This window comes from Folsomia candida, unplaced genomic scaffold (assembly GCF_002217175.1).
Source record: "Folsomia candida strain VU population unplaced genomic scaffold, ASM221717v1 Fcan01_Sc002, whole genome shotgun sequence".
Classification (NCBI taxonomy): Eukaryota; Metazoa; Arthropoda; class Collembola; order Entomobryomorpha; family Isotomidae; genus Folsomia; species Folsomia candida.
This window is the reverse complement of record NW_019091194.1, coordinates 3,261,183-3,283,267: the sequence shown is the minus strand read 5'-3', so window position 1 is coordinate 3,283,267 and position 22,085 is coordinate 3,261,183. Positions and strand designations below refer to the sequence as shown.

At 38.8% G+C, this 22,085-nt stretch overlaps 7 protein-coding genes across 7 annotated transcripts; 4 read left to right on the top strand and 3 right to left on the bottom strand.

The window, feature by feature from the left end:
• Positions 1 to 382: 382 nt before the first annotated feature.
• Positions 383 to 2,944, top strand: LOC110844765 (cell division control protein 42 homolog). The gene is made up of 4 exons (XM_022091048.2): positions 383 to 1,253; positions 1,339 to 1,518; positions 1,599 to 1,760; positions 1,839 to 2,944. The coding sequence occupies exons 1-4, from the start codon at positions 912 to 914 to the stop codon at positions 2,154 to 2,156; spliced, it is 1,002 nt and encodes a 333-aa protein (XP_021946740.1). The 5' UTR covers positions 383 to 911; the 3' UTR covers positions 2,157 to 2,944.
• An 813-nt stretch (positions 2,945 to 3,757) lies between these two features.
• Positions 3,758 to 6,068, top strand: LOC118434568 (arrestin domain-containing protein 1-like). Its single transcript, XM_035848365.1, has 5 exons — positions 3,758 to 4,202; positions 4,280 to 4,429; positions 4,509 to 5,110; positions 5,179 to 5,479; positions 5,568 to 6,068. The coding sequence occupies exons 1-5, from the start codon at positions 4,091 to 4,093 to the stop codon at positions 5,639 to 5,641; spliced, it is 1,239 nt and encodes a 412-aa protein (XP_035704258.1). The 5' UTR covers positions 3,758 to 4,090; the 3' UTR covers positions 5,642 to 6,068.
• Positions 6,069 to 6,227: 159 nt separating this feature from the next.
• On the top strand, positions 6,228 to 6,934 carry LOC110844165. The gene is made up of 2 exons (XM_022090299.2): positions 6,228 to 6,621; positions 6,703 to 6,934. Exons 1-2 carry the CDS (start codon positions 6,325 to 6,327, stop codon positions 6,862 to 6,864), a joined length of 459 nt encoding a protein of 152 aa, XP_021945991.1. The 5' UTR covers positions 6,228 to 6,324; the 3' UTR covers positions 6,865 to 6,934.
• An 8-nt stretch (positions 6,935 to 6,942) lies between these two features.
• LOC110844164 (N-acetylmuramoyl-L-alanine amidase CwlH) lies at positions 6,943 to 8,275 on the bottom strand. The gene is made up of 6 exons (XM_022090298.2): positions 7,914 to 8,275; positions 7,703 to 7,839; positions 7,531 to 7,633; positions 7,332 to 7,448; positions 7,213 to 7,259; positions 6,943 to 7,129 (listed from the first exon to the last, which is right to left on the bottom strand). Exons 1-6 carry the CDS (start codon positions 8,197 to 8,199, stop codon positions 7,055 to 7,057), a joined length of 765 nt encoding a protein of 254 aa, XP_021945990.1. The 5' UTR covers positions 8,200 to 8,275; the 3' UTR covers positions 6,943 to 7,054.
• Positions 8,276 to 9,153: 878 nt separating this feature from the next.
• LOC118434692 lies at positions 9,154 to 11,032 on the bottom strand. Its single transcript, XM_035848773.1, has 3 exons — positions 9,872 to 11,032; positions 9,475 to 9,802; positions 9,154 to 9,414 (listed from the first exon to the last, which is right to left on the bottom strand). Exons 1-3 carry the CDS (start codon positions 11,030 to 11,032, stop codon positions 9,230 to 9,232), a joined length of 1,674 nt encoding a protein of 557 aa, XP_035704666.1. The 3' UTR covers positions 9,154 to 9,229.
• A 2,287-nt stretch (positions 11,033 to 13,319) lies between these two features.
• On the bottom strand, positions 13,320 to 18,747 carry LOC110844141 (mucin-5AC). The gene is made up of 7 exons (XM_022090273.2): positions 18,563 to 18,747; positions 18,275 to 18,466; positions 17,875 to 18,210; positions 17,558 to 17,781; positions 14,557 to 17,483; positions 13,920 to 14,493; positions 13,320 to 13,849 (listed from the first exon to the last, which is right to left on the bottom strand). Exons 1-7 carry the CDS (start codon positions 18,603 to 18,605, stop codon positions 13,739 to 13,741), a joined length of 4,407 nt encoding a protein of 1,468 aa, XP_021945965.2. The 5' UTR covers positions 18,606 to 18,747; the 3' UTR covers positions 13,320 to 13,738.
• Positions 18,748 to 20,305: 1,558 nt separating this feature from the next.
• LOC110842948 (ATP synthase subunit b, mitochondrial) lies at positions 20,306 to 22,085 on the top strand. Its single transcript, XM_022088828.2, has 7 exons — positions 20,306 to 20,463; positions 20,608 to 20,706; positions 20,869 to 21,089; positions 21,162 to 21,217; positions 21,308 to 21,428; positions 21,496 to 21,723; positions 21,802 to 22,085. Exons 2-7 carry the CDS (start codon positions 20,667 to 20,669, stop codon positions 21,934 to 21,936), a joined length of 801 nt encoding a protein of 266 aa, XP_021944520.1. The 5' UTR covers positions 20,306 to 20,463; positions 20,608 to 20,666; the 3' UTR covers positions 21,937 to 22,085.

The following is a 22,085-nucleotide window of genomic DNA, read 5'->3' as shown; positions in this document are numbered from 1 at the left end:
AATCACATATTTATCGCATTTGAAGAATATTTATTATATGGATGGATGGAATTCGGGAAATGATTTACATTTCTTGGTTGAATAATAATCAACTCGATATATATATTGTTCTGAAACATGAAATGAAATGAGAAGCTAAATCAAAGGTGGACGTGGACGTGTGCATGCATGCATGCGGCGTATAGGACAGATAATACCTGCCCAGATATCAATGCTTTTCATGCTGCAAGACATTTTGTAATTAGAATATCTTTTGGTTGTTCCATGTAAACTGCACAATTGATGCCGGTTACATATGCTCCACAACAAGTGAATGTATTTCTTAATCTTTTCACTGTATGAGACAGCTAAAAGCATATAAAGGTCTTCGACTCTCGACATTTTGGAGACAGTTTGTTCTTCACTCACCTTTGGTAAATGGGAAGGACAGATTAAATCCTCTCCATTACTGAAAAATTTTGTAACTACTAAAATTAAGTAGTTTTACTTTACTAAGGTAGCATTCAGATAGGGACGAGTGGCGACAAACCACGGAAAGCTATATTAAAATGACAACATAACAAATTTCCGATAGGGCTCAACCCCTATGAAAACCTTTTCTCTTCTTCCACACTTCTTGCTGCAAAAGGACTTTAATTAGTTGAAATTGAACCCTTGGCTCGAGAACAAATGACGACCCGGCATATCCCTTGAGAATTTTTAAACCAGATTTTTTTTACAAATTTAACACATTTGTACTGTACCTTCAGGATTTTGAGAATTTTACTTTAATACCGAAATAAAGTAGGCATGCAAAAGTGAGGTGACGACGACGACGACGCTATTTATTTTCAATTCAAAATTTGAAAGTAGTCTGACACGGGAGAGGAAGACAGATTTAGTTTAATTGAGAATTAGTTAGTTAAACTATTATGGACGAAGAGTTGAAGGTTTCTCCAGGTATAAGTAGTAGTAAGGGAAATTGTATACTTTCCCCACTAAAAATTTCGAGAGAAGTCCAATTCCCAAGTTTTCGGAGTCCGAGAAGTCCTCCGTTGAGGTCAATAACCGAAGTGGAATCTGTGAAATGTGTGATCGTGGGGGATGCCGAGATTGGAAAAACATCTCTCGTGACCTCCTTCCTATTTGAGGAGTTTAGCAAAAGTTATATGTCCACTGTGCGGGATGATTACACTTTTTGTACGACGATGGCAGTTCCAGGTCGTGGGGGGAGGGTGGATGTAGACCTGGACATTTGTGACACTGGTGGACAGGTAAGGACATATTTGCTTGAAGAAGAAATTATTAATTTTGTATGAATGATCTGACAAAATGTTAATTTGTTTCGTCCCTTTAAAGTCTTATCTTGACCGACTTCGACCCCTCTGTTACGGGGACGGATTAACCTCACCGACCGGCGTGACCATAATTTGTTTCAGCGTGGTAGTCCCATCATCATTCGTTAGTGTTGTCAAACGTTGGGTTCCGGAATTGAAGCGGCATTGTCCCAACTTCAATAAGAACATGAAAATCATTTTGGTAAATGTTTGAAATATTTATCTAATTTATGTAATTTTAATTTTGTGTCAACTTTAACCTCAAACTTAACCAATTTTCAGGTTGGGACACAGTCAGATCTCCGATCTAATGTGAACATATTGCTTTCCTTGATGGAAGATGGACTTTCTCCCGTCTCAGAGGCACGGGCGATGCGACTCGCAAAGAAAATCGGGGCCGTAAAATACATCGAGTGCTCAAGCTTGAACGGTTTCAATGTCAAGGTTTGTCTACACATTTCGCATATGCAAAAAATTGCGATATTTGCATTGTTACTTTTTTAATTCGCCAACTTTCCACAGAGAGTCTTTGAAACCGCAATTTACTCCAATATCATCACCACCACCAGCACCACTCCTCCTTCATCACCGCCCACACTTCGAACCAATAACATTGATGGAACGGATGTCAATGTCATGATGACGCCAAAATCAGACTTAGAGATAACAAGCAAACGGACCCAGCCTGCATTGGAAACTGGAAGAGTGGAACAAGCCATTATTCGATCCACAAATAAGCTGAATAGTACAAATGGTGATCCCAGACTGTTCTGGAGACGGTGGCGTCTACGACAAAAATCTAATAAGATTAAACGACTCATGTTATCATGTCTGCATTAGGTGAACTCAGAATATGTAAGAAGACTAAAAATGGCCTTGGTTTGGTTTATGAATATGATATGAATTTAGTAGGGCCAGCCCATGCACAAAAGGATAATCGATTATCCATTACTTGAAAGTCACACATTGTCAGTTTAACTAGTAACTGTTCAGATTATTTATTACTATTATTATATCTCATTTATTTTAGGTTTTGTAGTTTGTATACTGCTCCGGTTGATAGTGATAAAGTCGGTATAATAGCTAGAGCATGAATCTATGAATCTATGCTGTATGTATGTATGATGGGCAAAAGCGAATGGAATGACGAATCTGTCTCATTCAGTGTAACTTTAAGGATACAAAATTGCAAAATTCTCAAAAAATATTTATAAAATTGCTAAAAAAAACATGAAAAATATGCAGTGTCTAAAAACTGATAAGTGATTGACAATTGTTGTGGATAATAATTTATGTAATTGTGATGACGATACGGTGCAGCTTTGATATGCAGAAACTTAACTTTGTTCTCGCAATATTGAAAAAGAAATTGGTAGAAATTATGATTATATAATTATCTTAAATAATGAGGCGTCTAATTAAGGTTATCTTAACTCTGTCCTCTCCGTTAGGAGAAAACCCAATATAAAGTTCTCGTCATTATGACTTGACTTGAGCCAGGAAGAAATTTCTCAAAAAAATGCATTTTAAAATTTTAATGCAAAAACTGACGAAATAATTGTAGTACCTATAATTTTGAAAAATTGCGAAACTAGAATAAAATCTTCTTTAATCTGGTTTAGCAATAATCCTGGTACATGTTTCGCACACGTTTTTTTTCATTTCATGGTAAATGATGATGACATTAAAACCCCATTGTTTTTCCAGTGAAGAGGAGAAAGTCCAACAACAAATTCAATAACGACACGGACAATGCGACCAATTGATTCCATGTTGCACTAATGATGTCCCTTGTGATGTCCTGTGGCGATAGATAGTCTCCAAAAGTAGGTTAACAGCATTTTAGCCTACTATTCCCTTGCACTACGTCAATCTCGTATTCCCTTTCATGTCGCGATGACGTTAACAAGCTAGTCCTCTTCTCCTAACGAAACTGATAGACGTAGATACACGAAAAAATACATGTCCTGCGAGAAAAAAGAAAACATCTCCCCAAAAATCCACGACCTAACCTTGCTGTTCAAAACCAACCATAATCTTATTCCAGGAACAGAAAACACCAATGTCACAAGAAAACATGGCGCAACGCATGCACCCAATTTTCTGTATAAGCATAAACAACACGTAATGAAATGAAATCATATATCCGCATGTATCTCTCTCCTCGACGACCCAGCCATGTACAAATCTTGGTGGTTTGGTCAGGTCTTAAAATGTCACGAGTTGAGGATCACTAAGCCTTTTGCATGAAGTGAAAGCAGCTTTTGTGAACGAGTTTAGCCTCGAGGAAGTCTGAGCCGGGTATGGTTCGTGTATAGCGAAAAACCGAAAACCATAATCCTGGATGGATATGGATCCGGGGCAGTTCGGGTGAAAGCGTCATCATCTTTCACTTCATATTTGTTCCACTATGTTCAACCCTTTTCTTGTCCATTTTCTCCTCGAGAGGAGAGACAAGAACAGAAGATATGTACATATTTAGTGCGCTATTAGCCTCCTTGTTCTTTCGAGTAGTTAAGTAAATGTCATGTTCTTGTTCCAAGTTTTGGGAGAAAACTGTCTCTTATTGTTCAAAGAGGGGTAAATAATGTGAAGGATTGATACAAAATCTCACTGGAGTTGATCGCAATACTTTTTCTTAAAAAAGACACATCAGCTTAAAAAAAGACTACCTACACATATTGCCTACCTACCTGTTGATTCTTCCATTTTTCAATTTTTTTCTTGATAGTATTTCAACTTGTGGGATTATATTGTTAGAAAAATATATATAAATGGAAGTAAAGATTGTGTTAAGTCGAGAGAAAAAATACTGGAGGTATGGACCTGGAGATCGAGTGGAAGGAAAATTAATCGTTTATAATCCGCATCCTGTGTACTGCTCAGGTTATTTTTGTTAAAATGATATTTGTTTTACTATTTCTTGAAGGAGTTGGGGTTATCGGTATAAATTTATTTATTAGGCATTCGAGTCTCGCTGGAGGCAATTGTTCGTGTAAATTTTCGGGATTCTAGCGGACGTCTCATAACCAAGACGGAGGATGCCATTGTTCCCAACATTTATACATATGTGTGGCCCGTGAACTGGTCATGGGCGCAGATTAGCGGAAAATGTAGGGTGAAATAAGTTTATTAACCAAATTTTGATTAATTTTGATTGTCCATTTACATAAATACTTTTGTATTTTATAGTTTATGAAGAACGCCAATCCCGTCTTCCCGCATCCAAGCACATCTTTCCCTTCAGCTTTTCCTACCCGACGACCCCCATTCCTCCAGGCACATTTTGTAGTGAGTTCGGCTCTGTGAAACACTGCGTCACCGTGTACCTCATGACCCCCAGTAAGAATCACACCTTAGCCACTCACATCCTCAACTTTGGCGACTACCTCAACCTCCTCCAAGACCCTGTCGCCCTGAAGCCGTTAAAACTCGAGAAGAGGAAAAAATCCCTCATGTTTTCCCTCGTTCATCCCTCCTCATCCTCAAGTCCGTTACATTTCACGTTAAAAATGCCACAACGGGGTTTCCTCCCAGGTGAATATGCTACCTTTAAATTTTCACTGATCAATCTCACCGGAAAAAGTTTGGCCCGTGTGGTAATATCCTTCATACAAAAGATAAGTTATCATGCGGACAAAGTTAGGAAAACGCTGGGGTCGGTGTTGGACGAGGCGGAAACTTTGGAGGTGGACGCTGCAGTGGAGACGATTTGGGAGAGCGGTTTCTTCATTCCAAGAGATATCAAGCCCACATTTTACAAATGCAATATAGAACATCAATACTTTCTAAAGGTTTGACATTCAGGATTTTAGCAATTTTTCAAAAATTACTGAAAGATTAAATTTCTTTGGGCCAAAAGGTGCAAATATTTTCCAAAGGATCTTCCACCCGACCCGCACTGAAAGGACACGTTCCCTTGATTGTTGGCACGGTCCGAGACAATTGTCAAAGGACGTGTAATCAGTGTCGCGGGATTGCGCCTGGTGGGAGCAGCACTTCTTTTTCGGCTGGATTAAGTAGGCGTCGAACATCACTCGATGTCCTGCACACGTCATCCTTGGGTCGATTGGCAAAAGTGGAGTCGCCCTCGATGAGTGACATCTTTTCGCCACCACCCTCGTATTCTCAGTTGTCGTCGAGAGCGGCTTCGATTGATAATTGTGAGTTGATATGATACCCTTATTTTCTGGATTAAAAATTATTAAAAATTTGACGGCGAATTTTATGAGAATGACCACTTATTTTCAGTTCTTCCATTGTACGAAGACGCCATGTACGAGCGTAATCATAATCGGAGGAAGAAGTCTGTCGAGACTAAATAATAAAATGTAACGCTTATTCCAGACATCTTTATCACTCATTTGAAAACTACCTATGCATCTCATGTGTAATAATTATCCCTTTTAAATGACTCAAAATAATTAATACTTGTAAGAATGACACTTAAAAATACTCTGCGACATATGTAACCAAATTGAATTCGACCCGTTGGAGGTGAAGCGAATTGTTAAATAGCAAGGTTTGAAAAAGACATCCTGCACTGTTTGTGACACTATGCAAATTTATGTCAACCATGAAATTATGCTGATGTAAATGAAAGTGACGATACGATATCTATGCACATATGTGCCCAGCCTATTAATATGACCTCATTCTTTACCTATAACATTGTCAAACTCTGTAATAAATAATGTGATCAAGACCGGAAGCGGTTACCTAATAAAACATAATACGTTTATCCCATCTTCACATGAATAATAATACTTTGGTGATTGATGGGCATTGTTTATTTATTTGATTGTTTAGTGTACTCTTGGGATTTACCAGTAAAAAGCGAGACAAATTATGAAATGAACTGTTTGACACGAGCTTGGATATGACTCTTTTGATAAAATGGCTAGTTGCTCATATGAATGAATTTAGTGTGGTCAGGGTGGTGGTCAAGCGATGTTTAAGATCCTAGGTTGCATTTTGTCCTGATCTTCTGATTTTAGATTAATAGAAAATGATGGGGATTCAGAGTACAAAACTTATCGTGCTATTTCTACTGCTTGGGGTCCTTAGTTTTGCTGAATGTTACAAGATCAGGTTCCCGAGAGACGACTTATTGACCAACCAACCTCACCACCACGATTATGTGGACAATCCTGGTCCATTTCCGATACAAAAATTAGACGAAAGTGAACAAGGAGTAACACATCATCGTCGACAAAGGCGGTCCTTTGATTTTGGAGGACTTTTGGATTACGCCATGGGCACAATCTACTCTTTAATGACCCATCCGTACCCGTATCCATCCCTAGTAAGACACGTTGTCATTTCAATTCAGTTGAAACCACTGCATGTAAATAAAATTATGTAATGCAATTATGTTTATTTGTAGTACGGACACGGCTATGGCCACAGACTAATAAATCCATTACTGTCAAAGCTTGGAGGAGGTGGATTTGGGGGAGTCGGGTTTGGAAATCGGTACAACAGATATTCCTACTCACCAGGGTCATACAGTACGTTTTATGCAACACGGGGTTATGGATTTCATTAAACTTTGTTACATTATTTTGTAGTAGAAATATCTACGATGAATAAATCCATTGATTTAACAGAGTTACAAATTGAGGAATAATGTTCATATTTTATTTTTAATTTTTTGGCAACTACATAATAATAATGTACGAGTGTGCATATTTGGCAAATTATTCAAATTATTATTGTCATCATCAATTTGTGGGTGATTAATTTGTGCACCACAATTGGTTAGATCCTGAGGAGACATTGATGTAATACGCCGAAGCATATCCTGCACCAACCTATAAATAAATTAATTCAAAAACAGTTTGAAAGAAATGATTTGACCTAATTTCATATGTACATTTTAGTTTGTTAATCTTACCTGGAACCAGTATGAGTTTCCACTCACGGGTGTCCCAGTGGCACGACCTGCACAAGTTGTAAATCCAAAAATATTGATTTAGTAACAAATCTCACATTTAAAATTAGGTCACAACTTACCCATCAACTGAACATAAGATCCCTCCGCAAGTGCCCCAACAATTGGACTACTGGCATCTGGAAGTTGACGCACGTTGAGACCACCAGACGCAGTGACGGTTCCATAACACTTGCTCGCTGTGCAAGAATTTATGAATTAATTTTAAACTCCGAAAATTATGAAAATTAAGTAAAATTGTAGTTTGCATTTAGCTCTTACGATCTCCACCACCAATTCCATTCAGATAATCAGCCCAAGTTCCAAGGAGTCGACTGGGACAGTTCTTCCCTGACCAGGATTGATGAGTGACTACGCGTGACAACTGGTCACACAATTAAAAACCATTTAGCTCAAAGCTTTAATTAATTATCAATTAAATTTTTGTTTTTACCGGAACGTTCAAATCTCCCATTAACTTGGCTACGAGCTCTTGTGAATTTCGAACAGCAGTATTAAAATTTCCATCAGAATTTTCACAGATCTCGATCCCCACTGATTGAGCATTTCCGGCAGAGGTGCCCGCATGCCCTGAACAATTTAAAATTCAGAATTGGGCTAAAAATTTCCAAATTCTAGAAGATAATAAATTGTTTCCAACTTACAACCAACTTCGTTGGTGGGAAGATGCTGATAAATTTCGTGGTCATCGACGGTGAAATGCCATGAGACGTCGGTGGTAGGATTTTTCACGTAATTAGCATGTGCTCGTGCATTTGCGCCTGGGGACGTGTTCGCCGTGTTGTGGACGGTGATGTAGCGCGTCCCCGATAGCGCGGTCCCAGGCCGATTTGCGTTCGACATGGGGATGAGGTCCACGTAAATGGGGACCAGACCCAGGGAACCGTGCAAGGCTCCGAGCAATGCCAGAATTGTGAAGGACTTGAACATTTTGCTTTGTGTAATTGAATGAAGTCTTGGTTAACAGATTTCACTCGACGACTGCAAATTTTTGGTGTAAAATAAAAGAGTATTTATTGCAAATTTCAAGTGTTTAACTTATTATTGAGTAATGTTACATTTTTTTCATTATCTGATCTCTGATTGAGTGAGGGATGCGAGATTGTTCAAAGTTATTATTGGAATTCAGTCAATTATGCAATTGTCATGCGAGGCAGAAGTAAAGCTCAGAAACTATGTAATTGAGATATCTGTTGTCGGTAATGATGGGGTCGATTTATTCCAAGGGTGGGCAAGATATGATCACTGTAGTGTAGTGGCTTGACACGTGAATGAACTGAGGATGAGAGCTTTTGTGATGTGTAGTAAAAATCTCAGCATGTAAGACTTGCAGGCATTGGGGGTTTTAAATCAATTCGTCTGATATGATCTAAAATATAACATTATTTGTATTTTTCTAAGTTTGAATGTTTTTAGGATACCATTGTGATTGTTTATCACTGGATGCGTAACAAGTTGTAGATAATCATTATCTACAACAGCTACACAAATTAACATAACAATTAATAACTGATTAGTAAATAAATCGGGTTTCCCCAAACCAACAAAGTGCCGTTTATATTTTATAGCAGGTGTTTATAATTTTCCATTAAAAAATTGATAAAAGGCATAAACTTTCCTTGTATGTCTTGAGTTCGTATCGTTAATAAACTTTGCTGCAAAATTATATATCTTTCATACAATAAATTACAAGTGGTTTAATTTTTTATCGTATCTTGAACCATGATTTTGAGTATCTCAAAGTATTTTGAAGATGTATTGCCCTCGTCTTGCCCACCCATGTTGTTTCATAATAATTACATATTAGTAATTGTAATCACACATAATCATTCATCATTATCGGACATTTATTGGATATCGGACACACATTTAATGAAAGGGTGATAGATATTTAACATAGCTGTTTATAATTAACTTTAAATTTTGATTTGCAGGACAAACACGCCTGCATACGATGGGGCTACATTCTGTCATGCCTTCCTTTGTTGGAATATGCAATCGCCACAATAACAGCCGCTGTCATTCCTAAAAATGCAAGGGTGCAGAGGATAAGGAGGAACGTGATCAAATACTGTTTCTGCTGTTGTTGCTTCCTGTAATATTCAATGTGTCGACGTGACGTGGAATGTCCCCCGAATTGCATGGCTATAGGAATTCATAAGTGCATTATCCATACAAGAAGTTATCAAAATAAAATCTTCCTACCGAGCTCAATCGTTGTCGCCATGTCTTCTATTTCCCACGCTTTGTCAGACTCTGCAGACTGATCACTGCTGTCTATTGGCCAGTCTCCATCCGTAAATTCACGATCTGGACAATTACAGCAAATGAGTCGCAATTTTTTATCTTGACACGCGATGGCCAACTCTTGAAGCCTGGTTTTGTTAATGCTCATCCGGCAATAGTGGAACTCTAACAAATTTTCGAGCGGAATTAGATCCAAGTTGACATTGAGAAGGATTTCTTCTTGGTCATTTTCTTGCCCAAGAGTTACCCACTCTCCCCAACGTTCCTTGTACCCTCCGCCAGTAATCTGATTCAAGATACGGCATCATTACACAAATTACTGGAAATATTGACTAATTTATGATGTTATGCACACCTTTAGATAATTGAGCTGCTCGCATTTCTCAAAAATTCCGAAATCTAGCGGAACATGCCTTTGATTTCGAACATCATAACTGATCAGTCGTCTGAGCACAACTTTTTCCAGCGTCTTTTCATTCTTTGGTATCACATTTTTGTAAAAGGTCCACAATACTGAGCCAAAAGAACAAATGAGCGTCACTAATCGAGTCTGGAGTTCCAAGAAGCGTTTCCAGTCATTCAGATAGAACGCGGAAAGTCCGGGTAACTCGACGTGGATAAATGTGAGCTTGTTTGGAATGGTTTTAGTGGCCCAGAATGTGGCAAAATTGCTACGAATCACAGGAAAATCGCTATTCTCAAGAATCTCCCCAGAATCAAAGGGCCTACTTGACGTGGACGTAGTTAAATCTTCATCAAAACACTTATATTGTAAGGGATCATCATCGATGTAAATTTCAAGAATAAATTTCAGCGTTTCCAGATTTTCTTTGGTTTTAAGGTAGCGGAAAAATTCGCGATTGTAATCGTCCGTGCATGGCGGTATGAAAGTGGGCGAATAATTTTTTACGACGACACGACGGCCATGCTTTCTTCTGAGTCCGACATGTAGAGCAATGTCCTTTTCGTCGTAATGACTAAAATTGAGTAGAAACGGGGCCGCTGGCATGATTCTGTCTAAATCGAGGGTGTCACTCGCGACTTCTTGGGTGTCCACGTCATTCGACCCCCACTGGTAGAGGATGTCGTCCCTGCTCGTCATCAAGAAAAAATCTGAAGGGTCAAAAAAAGCCGAATCCCCTTTGGTTTGGGAAACATTGTCAGATTCGGATTTCGATCTTGGCTTTGAAGATCTTTTTATCGGTGGGCGTTGGGTTGGGACTGTTTTTGTGATTTGTTGTGGAGCTGGTAATCCTGCTGTTGGGTTTGTGGAGTAAATTGCGACCGAAGTGTGACCTTCTTTTCCTCCGTTGGCACCGTCAAAAACGTCCACGACCAAGACTTCATTGGATCCCTTTGGACTGTCGAGATGAACTGCGATATCCGGTCGGGCACGTAGTTTGGGAGGTGAAGTCCTCTCGTGATCGAGGTGGCGTGGGCGAGAATGTGCGTGGGGATGATGTCGTCGAAATTTTGGGCGATATGAATTGAGGGGAGAATGTTTGCGATCTGCCATTATAGATCAATTACTACTGTTATTCGGGTTGCGAAATTTCGTCCCATTTCGGTTGAGAATTCTTATTTGGTTGGACATACTGGGTGAAATAAGCCAAAAATAGTGTCTGATTGCAGGATTCTTCAATCACTAACGGCTACGCCGGTGTTTCTGGGTTCGGCCGTAACTCGGAAAAAATGGAAAATTTCATTTTTTGAAAAGCTGGATATTATAATATCCAGCCTTGTGTATCCATGTGTCTGTCTGTCCGTCTGTTCATAAATTGCACAGATTCTTACGTAAACTGCTTGTGCGTTACAATTTTACTACCGTAGTTCTACGTTAGTACTACGTAATTTCTAAATTAAATAATAAATTAAAATACACAATAAAAACAGTGCAGGCAGACTCCATATAGCCAAGTCAGGGACAGGGTCCTTCGAGTTAGAGCTCTAAATTTTTCTCTGAATTGACCGACATAATATTACCGAACTCCTTGTTTTGGATAATTAAATGTTTGTTAGATTTTCTATTACTTGGCATAAAAACCTTTTGAACTTCCAAAGCTGGGTGTGCTATGGAGAAGTTGTTTTTATCCCCCATACCAAATTTCAGATGGAAACAACTTTTCAAAACGATATGGGTCAGCCTCCAGGGTCACTCTGGTTGCACTTCGCTCACCTTTAACTTCATATTCATTCATTTAATTATCACCATGCCGGATTTCATGTTTTTAAAGCAATTTCTAAAAATCTGGATGGTTCACCCGTCACCCCATAGAGTCGCTCCAGATAAAATTTTTACCAATTTCATTCCATATTCTTCCATTAAGACACGTAAGCAACATTTCAGCTCGATATGACGATTTTGAAAAATCAGTATTCCAATGCTAAATATTCAATCTACATTGGGCATGATTGGTCAAGTGGTTGGTCGGTGGGGGTCATTTAACAATAACATTTAACGATAACGCCAGCGGTCTCGCTCCGATTTTGACGAAACCACTAAAATTATGTAGCATTAGATAAATCATTAAACACGTGTCAAGGATTTTTCATAATGCTCAGTTTAAACGAAATTATGACGGGATCCGTGAGCGAGAATTTTCATTTTTACTAGTACCGTGAAATTTTTCTCGCGAGGAAGGAAAGTACAGATTCTCAGATTCCATCATAATTTTGTTTAAGCTTAAAATTCGTGGGCGTGACGTAGTTTTTTCCCTCGCACATATTTTTAAATTATGATAAATTTTTAAAATTTTTAAAAATGTAACAAACCAGAAATTTTTGAAAAATTAAAAGTTTCTGAAAAGTTGAGCTTTATTTTTGCACAATGTAATTGTGTGCAAAAAGGTTCTTTCACTTTTGAAGTCGGGTCAAAATTGTAAAAATTTGCAGCATTAAAAAAAATCTTGACTTTGGCTGATTTTGGTACAACTGAAGACTTCCGCTAATTTCCTTGTATGAACAATTTAAAATTGGTCCGGTCAAAATCGGAAAAAACCACTTCATGCCCACGCATTTTAAGTTTAAGCGAAATTCTGATGGAATCCGTAAGCGAGAATCTGTATTTATCTCCCTCGCGAGAAAAATGTCACGAAAAAATGGAAATTCTCGCTCACGGCCTGAAACTGAAGCCCATACAAATTTTGGTAAAAATGTTAACACGTTGTATGGCACGCCTCGAAACTCGAAAGAATAAATTATTCTGAATAATAAATATAAATGTGTACGTAAAAATATTTTTATGCAAAATAGAGTAATTAGTCATCAATTAAAAATAGGACAATAATTTAATAAAATTTTCGTCGAGAGTAAATGGTCCAATTCATCCTCAGAATAATCAGAATACAATAAAATATGTAGTGCATTTGGTATCGAATTTATCGTTAACTACTACTCCCCTGACTCGGGCTTCATGGTCAGTGATTGGCAAAATCCACCAAATTAGCAAATAATTAAAAATTTATTCGTTGACTGAGTTACGGCCGCACCCTAAGAGGAAACGAATTGATTCATCCTGGTCTGATTGTAAATTGTGAATTTTATTCGTTCGAAAATTGATCGAAATCCAGGGGAACAAAAATTAGAATTACAGACTCGACAAGTTTGGATTATAATTTTCAAAAGCATAAATTAGAACTTTGAGTCACGGTGAGTTATCTGACGAGATGACAGAAATATGGAAATACGTATTGTATTACTATGTATGCTAATTTATGTCAGTAGTGTCAGCTTTTAATTTTATAAACTAGCGAATATTATGCAGAGCAGAAGAGTTTTATAATAAAATTAAAATCAGCCAGAACTAGAAACACTGCTCATTTGTGTATTTATTGACAATTAATAACAAAATAACATATTCTCTGTATAACCTAATCCATTCACACAATACAACTCGAGATTATTATTGAATACGAAATACTCACAGGATTACACTTTAACAGTTATCAAATAAAACCAGAACATAGCTTGTGACTAGTTAATAATTTGCAGAGAAAGACTGGTTTCATATATCTGTCTGTAAAATTTTGCAACATGAAATTGATATAGAAAATTCATCTTTATAAAATATTGCCTAAGGGAGCCTCACTGGGTTTAAAACCTAACATTTATAATAAAGATAATAAGAAAATCACTGACTTGTGCATATTAAGTCTGCATTGTGGGTTTTATAAATGCACGCAGCTTGCATTATTTTAACTCGAAAGAAATCAATTTACGTAACTTATGGTTTTGATTTAGGCTCCAGTACTGTAGGTTTTTGCACAGACTTGTGTATGGTCTTCAAAAAATGACTGAAATCCGTCTTCTTCAACGCATTTCCAAGAGCGGTGGGCTATAATTATTTAAATCCTAAAATTAGGATATAATTTCATTTTAAACCTTGTTCACAAAAATGTACATACCAAAACAAGTGGCTTATTTTTGTTTTTTGGTTGGTCAGGACAAGTCGAAAGTTTCATAGCGGATTCAGATGAGACGCTATTATTAGTGCTTCGGGTTGGTAGTTGCCCATCATTCAAATTTGAGGGAATGGACGATAAAAGTAACCTCTTCTCATCCGACGCTACTAAACACTTCCTTGTATCATTGACACTGAAGTTAATGACTTTCTTTAGACGAGTGCGAGATGAATGGTCTGCTCCAAACTCTCTTGGTGTATTTTCGTTATTATTCCCAGCTTCACCTCTGGTGGAGTTGGTCGTAGGTGTCACTTCTGGTACTACTATCGGACTAACTGGTACTACTTCAGGTTGAGGGGTGTGCACTACCACTTGTGGAAGTGGTGAACCATCCTTTGACAAATCTTCTACGAATCCTTTACTCCGTATCGGTTTCGGGACAGGAGCAGCGACCGGTGATATTTTCCGTGGAACATTTTTTGGAATTTGAAATTGGACGGGAGCATCTCTGCGGGTAAAATTCAACGGAATCGGAGCAGCAGAGGCGATCGGTTTGCATGACAAAGTTCCCATAGTCCTATTTAAACCATTTCATTTTCAGAAAAATGCAATTTCTGATATTAATTATGTAAGTACTCACGGATTGCCAACGATGACCATAGGACTCCTCCTGTTAATTGAAACATGGGAAGGAACTTGAGCCACTTCCTTTGGCTTGATTACTGTCGTCGTCGACATAGAAAGAAGCACTTTGGCAGCCATTCGGTGAGGAGGAATGGGCGGCGACAAGTCCAACGTCGCCTCAACAGCACCTCGGCCTGTTGGTTTTAAAACATCACCGCTACCACCAGAAGAATCTTGGTTCAATGTCGTCGTCGTGGTTATCGCTCTGAGCATTATGGCCCCCTGACTTCGTTCGTCAAAGAAGATAGATTTTCCTGGAGTTGGTGGGGGCCCTAGTTTGAAGGGCGTATTAAGCCCGCTGTTGCTCCCATCATCCCCACACCGAAACAAGGTATTATGATGATCACTCGTTGATCGGAAAATCCCAAAGTTGGAGTTTGAATTCGAATTCGTTTCTATGTCATGGGGTATATAACGTGGTGTTGGGGGAAGGCCAAGAAAGGGCGAAGTGATCTGCGCCTGGCCAACAGTCTTCAACGGAGTGATCAACGCGGAAAATTGAGATCGAGAATCCAAGTCTGTGGGATCCAGACTATTTTTTACCGGCGTCGGGTCTGGAAACCCGATTGGGGCTGGCATTATTTGAAACGGATGCAGTGATGGATCCTTCACGGGAGTTGCCTGAACTATGTTCATCGTATGGATGGTCATCACATCGGATGTCAATCTCATTCCGCCATCTAAACCTTGATTGGCAATTTTTGAGGGACTGTTACTACTGCTTGCGGTGGGGAGCGACATGTCCACAGGTTCAAGATTGGAATTGGTTAAGGTGGTTTCCTTTGCTGTAGCTATTGTAGAAGGAGGAAGGGTAGGGGGAGATTTGATTCTTTCAGTTTGGGATGCGCACGAACTGTGCGATTTCCTGGGTAGATCTTTTTTCTTCTTCGGACTGAGACTAGGTCTACCCAAGGGTACGGCTGAGTCGGCCACCGTTTTGGCAGCTATGACATCTACAGCACGCGACTTACGGGTACAAGCAACAGGATTGGAGGGCGACTTTGATTTACGAGTTGGTTTCAATGCAACGAGAGCTTTTGGGGTTACTTCTTGGGACTTGCGACTCTTCATGGGAGAAGGTTTAACAGTCGTTTGTTGTTTCTCCTTTTGAGACACTCGTGGCGAACGTCGACACACAGGTGAGAGTACTTTGGACCGAGTTGGACTACCAATATTCCCAGCGATTGATTTTTTTCTAGCAACAGAACCCTGCTTCCTCTTTACATTACGTCTGACTTCTTCTTCTGGGGAAGAAGAGGAAGATTGTTCGGATCCAAACAGTTGAGAAACTAGTTCCCGATTGTAGTTGCTACTATTGTTCATTTTTTTCTTACCCTGGACCTTCGCCTTCTTGTTCTTACTTTGTTTCTGTTTATCGTCCTTCTTGTCTAATATTGAGCTCGTCGACTGTTTAGCCACCTTCTTGGACTTGGAGATTTTTAACGGTGAGGTCAATGTTTCCAATAATGTCGCAGGTTCCTTTGTTGTGCTAACTTCCACCTCCACTGCAGGTGTGGGTGGATTTTCAAGAATTTGAAATTCCTGAGGTGGGGATGATACTGGGACAGGTGGTGTAATCAAAGCGGTAGTGCCTGCTTGTGATGGAATTGCGGTTACTTGGCATTCATCATCGTCGTCATTACACTCTCCTTCCTCCAAGCTCCTTTCAGAATCTAACATGGTCATATCATTTCCTGAGATTGAGTGCACCTTAAGGCCGGATTCTGGAGGTTCTGGGGGTGGGTTATCTTCAACTTCGTTACTTAATATTTCTCGTGAAGACTCAAAGCTGGATTCTGAGCGTTCTTCTGATATATCGAACAGGCTTGGATCTACACCACGTGAGACACTTTGTTTGGACACGTTCAGATGTTCAGGGCTTACAATTTTCTTGGCCGACTCCATCATGTTTTTGCTAAGTTGCATCGAGCCAAAGTTTCTGTCAGGAAAAGCTGAACTTTTGTACAAATCCTCTTCATTCCACTGAAGGCGCTTTTTGAATGACTGTCCATGGGGAGATGTGCCCGTGGATTTTCGTTTAAGCGGAAGCGAATGAGAAACACCATGCACATTATTTTGAGTCCTGTTCACCGAGGTTGAGTCGGGAGTGGCAACGTTGTGGGGTATCGGTAAGGGATTTGCATGCAACGTTTGGTGGTCATCTTTAGTACTGGGTGGCGGAGTGTTGAAAAAGAGACTTCTCACGTGTTTTTTTCTGGGAGTGCTGAAACTTTTCCTGTACAAACTTGAGTGGGTAGTTGTTGCTAAGATTTTCTGAGCAGATGAAACCAGACCGAGGAATCGTGGACTACGTTTCTTACTGGTTGTATCAGACGTTGATGAAGGGGCCGCTGGCGTGGTGGTACACAAATCGGCTAAAATCGGAGTGACTTCTGCTCCACTGTTGTTCACTGTTATCTGTGCGTTGTTATCCCCTCTCTCATCATTGGAACTAGCGGTACTAGGTTTGTCAATCGGGGTCTGATAAGCAGATTTACTAGGTGATTTAGCCGGCGAGATAGGTTCTGTGATCAATGCGGGTGGTGGCGGAGGAAGTGTTTCTACTCTTGGTATAATTGATCGTCTTCCCAACCTCTCCCAATCAGATACTTTTGGAAAATTGCAAACCACGGTGTATGGACGTCCAGTTATTGGATGAACAACCTTCTCGGCAATTGGCGACTCTCCAAGCTGAAAGACGGGATTTGGCCTTGGGGTTCCAAGCGGTGCTGGTTTTGGCACAATTCGCTTCATAGGCACAGGAGTAGCAGAATGATTGCTGTTGGTGGTGGATTTTGTTATCGAATTTAGATTTGGAGGCTGAGTTCGCCGTGGAGTCACCAGAGTGGTGGATGGCGTCGTCGATGATTCCTTATTTAAGTTCTGCACAAAGTTTACAAACTGATAAATAAAGACCAATATTTATATTATATTAAGCAAAGAGCTTTAGTACACACCTTTGTCGTAGAGAGTGAATTACTATTCATAGGCTCCTGAGTATTATTTGTAGCACAGTTTTTGGGCGGACTTGGGGCAACATCATCATTTAATAAATTAGAGAGGCCTAAATCGTCATTTCTCTGTAACATTGTCGATAAAGAGCAGGAATCATCATCTCGTAATAAGTCAAACATGAACTTATCAATTTCAGATTCTCCAACTTTTTGCAGAGCGTCATCTTCTGCGACACAAAAAATATTATTAATTACAATAGATAATATATTGCAATTAGTTTCACTCTGCAGTGTCCGTATAGACAAGTGCTAAAACTTACTTGATGAGACTGAATCAGTCAAATGTTCATTAATGACACTCGCCAATTTCTGCGGATCGGACATGAGAGAATTGTAAAACATTAGCGGCACTTCCGCTACTACAGGATCCTGCTCTTCTTCCTCTATAAATTCTTCGTCCTCAGTTTGCGTCGCAACAACTCTCGAACCCTTCCTCTCAGTGTTGACTCCAAAATCAATTTTTACAACCTGCGGAGCCGGCCCTTGGGCAACTGGTCTACTAATTATATCTCCCAACTGTTTGAGTTGCGTCACTAATGCGTCTTGTTGTCGCAACGGACTCCCTCCTGGATTTTGTCGTTGAATCATTTGGGGCACTGCAAATGTCATCAAAAACATTAATTTAAAATATATACGAGATTTGGAAATTGAGGTACTTACCGATTATCTTGGATTTGCCATAGTCGTTGAGTAAGTCGCTTAACGTTGGTATGGGCGTAGGACGTGCTATGAGCTTGAGATATGCGGCAGTGGATACGTTGGGAGGACGTTTAGGAACATTATATTTCATGGAGGGTATCTCCCTTATCATTGACATTACAGTTTCTTCCCATCCATGAGCAGCAAGGAACCCTGTAGAACATTATTAATAGAACATTATTATCCAAAAGTTTTGGACCAAAACCCTTCAGTCAAAATACAAATATGGCAAATAATAGAAAAACTCACGAACGACCAGGTTGGCCACATCCTGTGGTTGAAACGGGTCCATTTTTACTGTCGGACCGGAAATTCGAGGATTTCGAATGTTTGACCAGTTATCCAGCAGGAAACAGAAAATAAACAAAAAATCTAAAGGAAACCTAGCAGCGAGGGCTGGAAACCCCGCTTTCACTTTCCTCGTCTTTTTAAGAAACCTCTTTGTTCGTCATTTAGCCCCAACACATGCTAAGGATCAGTTACGCAATATTATGTAAATACACGATTTACTGATTGTCTGTATTTTATGCTCTGTCGGCTTCTAACTTTGTCAAGAATTTGGATGGTATGAATTGGGTGAAGAACGTTTGCGATCTGTCATCATAAATCAATTGATGTTATTTGACTTTGGCAAATTTTAATTTCTAAAAGATGCTACACCTTTAGAAGAAAATGCTTATTTGGATATGCATAAACCGTATAAAAAATGACAAAATAGTACCCGATAATAAATTATGAATTTTATTCGTTTGAAAATTGATCAAAATCCAGACTTGTTATTAATACAAGTCTAGATTGTATGTAGCATTTATTGTGCATGCAAATTATTTAAAAGAATAGAACTCCATTGTATGAGTTATTATTTCCTATGCATATTTTTTTGTTAATCTGTCATACATACTTTGAAGGCATTATAATTGTCGTAAGCATAAATATGAATGAGAACTTTGACATATCACATAAAACATTTTTTTACTCAACCACGTCAAAATGTAGAACATCCATCCGGTAAGTTAGAATACATACATTATTTTGCACTTTAGTCATTACTTTCTCATGTACTCGACTCGTATCCGTATTGTTCTCAATATTATCAAAATTTCATTTGAAAACATTATTTTCCCCATATTTACAGACGTGTCAGCGTCAGTAACGTTATTTCAATATTTCGTGTAGTTTTAGTTGGTGCAATTTGAACAGTTTGATTTCAAGGATTCAACTTAATATTTACATGCGGTAAACTGTTAAAAAGCACCTTCGTTTTTGCGTTATCTGTTCTGAGCAAATAATCGACATTAAATTAAATCTGAATGGGGTGAACTAAATATTGTGGATGTAACACCGAAATGAGAAACTAAACCAGAGCTTTGTGCATGCAGTTACTACAATAAAACAATTCAAGCAAGGGCCATAATAGAAATTTATAGTTGTAATACCGACAGCAAATTGCATAATAATTAAATTGAACGTATTAATAACTTCAAAACAAATAAAACCGAGTGCAACTTGATAAGAATTTCTATGCGAATTACGAATTACGAACTTTATCCAGAGTGTAGTTGGGAAGTTTGAGTGAAAATTTGCAACAAAATATTTTTATAAATTGATCAAGAGTCGATTGTCTCAAGTTTCTCATGAGTTTCTCATAATCTCATAGTCTCAAATTCCCCATCGTGTTTTCAGATGAGAGAAAAAATACCGAAGTGAGTGATAAAATAATAATTTTGAGACTGGACTTTAAAATATGAGAAAATGATCGTTATCGTTTTCTTGGCTGGATCAGTAGCAGTTTTTATGTTCATGAACTACGCTGTGGGCCAGCTTATCGATGAGGGTGTCATATCCTTAACAAACCAACAAGAAACGTCGAATAACAGTAGTGACGTGATTTGTGATAACTCTTTACGAGACGATACAATTATTCGAGTGCACAAGTTCCAGCGTGAGGAAATTATTTGATAATACATTTTTGGATAAGGTACATAAAGCAGGTTAGGATAAGTACATAAGAGTGCAAATATAATTTGCAAAAGGAGAAATTCGCCAACTTCACACTCCCATTACACGACTCAAGCGCCATCTCCGCCAAGTCCTATTCCCGTCACGAGCCAACTTCTAAATTCGGCTGAATTTTTCTCTTTCCAATTTCGGTAAGTATTTTGTTAATTTGTAACTTTTTTTGAAAAATATAAACAAGTATTTTCAAATTATTGAATTATCAGATATCTGAAATCTGCTGTTGTGAGTGTGACGAGGTAAATGAGATTTTTAATTTTTAATTTTCATAAACGCAGGCCGACATCGGGTGTGGTGGCTGAAGTAACTGGACAATTGTTCAAAATTTGGAGTAAAAATGTTGTCAAGACTTGTTCGACCGAGTGCCAGTATCATGGGTAAGTAGGTTATCATGATATTCGCTTTATCCTATGCTAGATTGATTTATTACAAAGCGATTGTCCAATTATCTGGGGTCTCATCTCAAGGACTTTTACAAACTTATGTTTTGATTTTCAAGTTGTATTTTGAAATTACATTTTTTCACATAATATTTTTAGGGCAATTGAGCTCCTTGAATGGCGTGGCGCAACAAACTCCACAAATTAACACAGCCCTCCTTGCGAGATGCGTCTTCACGTCAAAGTCCTTGGAGATGCCGTACAAGGAAGGGCCTGAGCGTGACCTTGTCAACTTCCCCCGTCCCAAGCGTGCCATGTATGCAGGAAAGGTCCGATTCGGATTTGTTCCTGACGAATGGTTCACCGCTTTCTATAACAAGGTAAGTCTCGTACTGCTGTTCATGATAATATGCTTTTGACGACCTGTGAATAATGAATTAATGTAATTACAGACGGGAGTCACCGGACCGTACGCTTTCGGAGTAGGATTACTCACATACGTGCTCAGGTATATTAATTTAACTACTTCTTCGGCATTTGGACAATGGATTAATTTCATGTTTGTTTCGATTTGTTTCTTATCTTTTAATATTTTCAGCAAGGAAATTTGGGTCCTCGAGCACGAGTTTTGGGGTGGTGTATCATTTTTCATTATGATTATCTACGGAGTCAAAAAATTTGGACCGCAAGTGTCTGCTTACCTAGACAAAGAGCAGCAGGTACATAAAAAAGTGTCTTTAAAATGCATGTATTCTTAAATCATAACTAATTGAATATTGTTAATAGGCCCATATGGACGAAATGAACTCTGGCAGGGACAACGAGATCAAGGCCTTGAAGCAGGGGATCGAGGAAGAAAAGAAATCACAAGCCGCGGCAGAAGCGTCCAAAGTTTTATTTGACGTTAAGCGTGAGAACATCTCCCTTCAACTTGAGGCCGCGTATAGAGAGCGGATGATGAATGTCTTTAGTGAAGTCAAGAAACGCCTCGATTACCAAGTGGAGAAGCAAAATGTATGCATAAGCAAATCTTAGTCAATAGATAATTCTTATCGGCATTGTTGCTATTATTATTATTATTTATTATTCCAGGTCGAGAGGGGAATTCAACAAAAGCATATGGTCAATTGGATCATCGATAATGTAAAGAAGGCCGTTTCTGCAGAGTCGGAGCAGGAAAATCTTAAAAAATGTATCGCTGATTTGAAAGGTCTTGCTGCCAAGTAGTACGCCCGTCTATTCAAAGTTTCGTGACACCTATAATCTAGTAGAAAGATTAATTATTTAATAATGTTAATGTAAAAACACAACGTAATAATAATTCGGAAAACGTAGTTGATATCCAATCTCGAATAAATTTGAAATGATAGGCAGTA

What these genes read in the sequence shown, in the direction of transcription:
- LOC110844765 (XM_022091048.2), top strand. Translation starts at nt 912, where the DNA reads ATGGACGAAGAGTTGAAGGTTTCTCCAGGTATAAGTAGTAGTAAGGGA. An exon ending in TTTGTGACACTGGTGGACAG is followed by an intron (nt 1,254 to 1,338) that starts GTAAGGACATAT and finishes GTCCCTTTAAAG; the next exon opens with TCTTATCTTGACCGACTTCG. An exon ending in AGAACATGAAAATCATTTTG is followed by an intron (nt 1,519 to 1,598) that starts GTAAATGTTTGA and finishes ACCAATTTTCAG; the next exon opens with GTTGGGACACAGTCAGATCT.
- LOC118434568 (XM_035848365.1), top strand. Translation starts at nt 4,091, where the DNA reads ATGGAAGTAAAGATTGTGTTAAGTCGAGAGAAAAAATACTGGAGGTAT. An exon ending in AACATCAATACTTTCTAAAG is followed by an intron (nt 5,111 to 5,178) that starts GTTTGACATTCA and finishes TTGGGCCAAAAG; the next exon opens with GTGCAAATATTTTCCAAAGG. An exon ending in AGCGGCTTCGATTGATAATT is followed by an intron (nt 5,480 to 5,567) that starts GTGAGTTGATAT and finishes ACTTATTTTCAG; the next exon opens with TTCTTCCATTGTACGAAGAC.
- LOC110844165 (XM_022090299.2), top strand. Translation starts at nt 6,325, where the DNA reads ATGATGGGGATTCAGAGTACAAAACTTATCGTGCTATTTCTACTGCTT. An exon ending in CGTACCCGTATCCATCCCTA is followed by an intron (nt 6,622 to 6,702) that starts GTAAGACACGTT and finishes GTTTATTTGTAG; the next exon opens with TACGGACACGGCTATGGCCA.
- LOC110844164 (XM_022090298.2), bottom strand. Translation starts at nt 8,199, where the DNA reads ATGTTCAAGTCCTTCACAATTCTGGCATTGCTCGGAGCCTTGCACGGT. An exon ending in TGGAATTGGTGGTGGAGATC is followed by an intron (nt 7,449 to 7,530) that starts GTAAGAGCTAAA and finishes ATTCTTGCACAG; the next exon opens with CGAGCAAGTGTTATGGAACC. An exon ending in ATCTTATGTTCAGTTGATGG is followed by an intron (nt 7,260 to 7,331) that starts GTAAGTTGTGAC and finishes CAACTTGTGCAG; the next exon opens with GTCGTGCCACTGGGACACCC.
- LOC118434692 (XM_035848773.1), bottom strand. Translation starts at nt 11,032, where the DNA reads ATGGCAGATCGCAAACATTCTCCCCTCAATTCATATCGCCCAAAATTT. An exon ending in AGCAGCTCAATTATCTAAAG is followed by an intron (nt 9,803 to 9,871) that starts GTGTGCATAACA and finishes ATCTTGAATCAG; the next exon opens with ATTACTGGCGGAGGGTACAA. An exon ending in GGCGACAACGATTGAGCTCG is followed by an intron (nt 9,415 to 9,474) that starts GTAGGAAGATTT and finishes GAATTCCTATAG; the next exon opens with CCATGCAATTCGGGGGACAT.
- LOC110844141 (XM_022090273.2), bottom strand. Translation starts at nt 18,605, where the DNA reads ATGGACCCGTTTCAACCACAGGATGTGGCCAACCTGGTCGTTC. An exon ending in TGGCAAATCCAAGATAATCG is followed by an intron (nt 18,211 to 18,274) that starts GTAAGTACCTCA and finishes TGACATTTGCAG; the next exon opens with TGCCCCAAATGATTCAACGA. An exon ending in GACTGATTCAGTCTCATCAA is followed by an intron (nt 17,782 to 17,874) that starts GTAAGTTTTAGC and finishes TTTGTGTCGCAG; the next exon opens with AAGATGACGCTCTGCAAAAA.
- LOC110842948 (XM_022088828.2), top strand. Translation starts at nt 20,667, where the DNA reads ATGTTGTCAAGACTTGTTCGACCGAGTGCCAGTATCATGG. An exon ending in TTACTCACATACGTGCTCAG is followed by an intron (nt 21,218 to 21,307) that starts GTATATTAATTT and finishes TAATATTTTCAG; the next exon opens with CAAGGAAATTTGGGTCCTCG. An exon ending in ACCTAGACAAAGAGCAGCAG is followed by an intron (nt 21,429 to 21,495) that starts GTACATAAAAAA and finishes TATTGTTAATAG; the next exon opens with GCCCATATGGACGAAATGAA.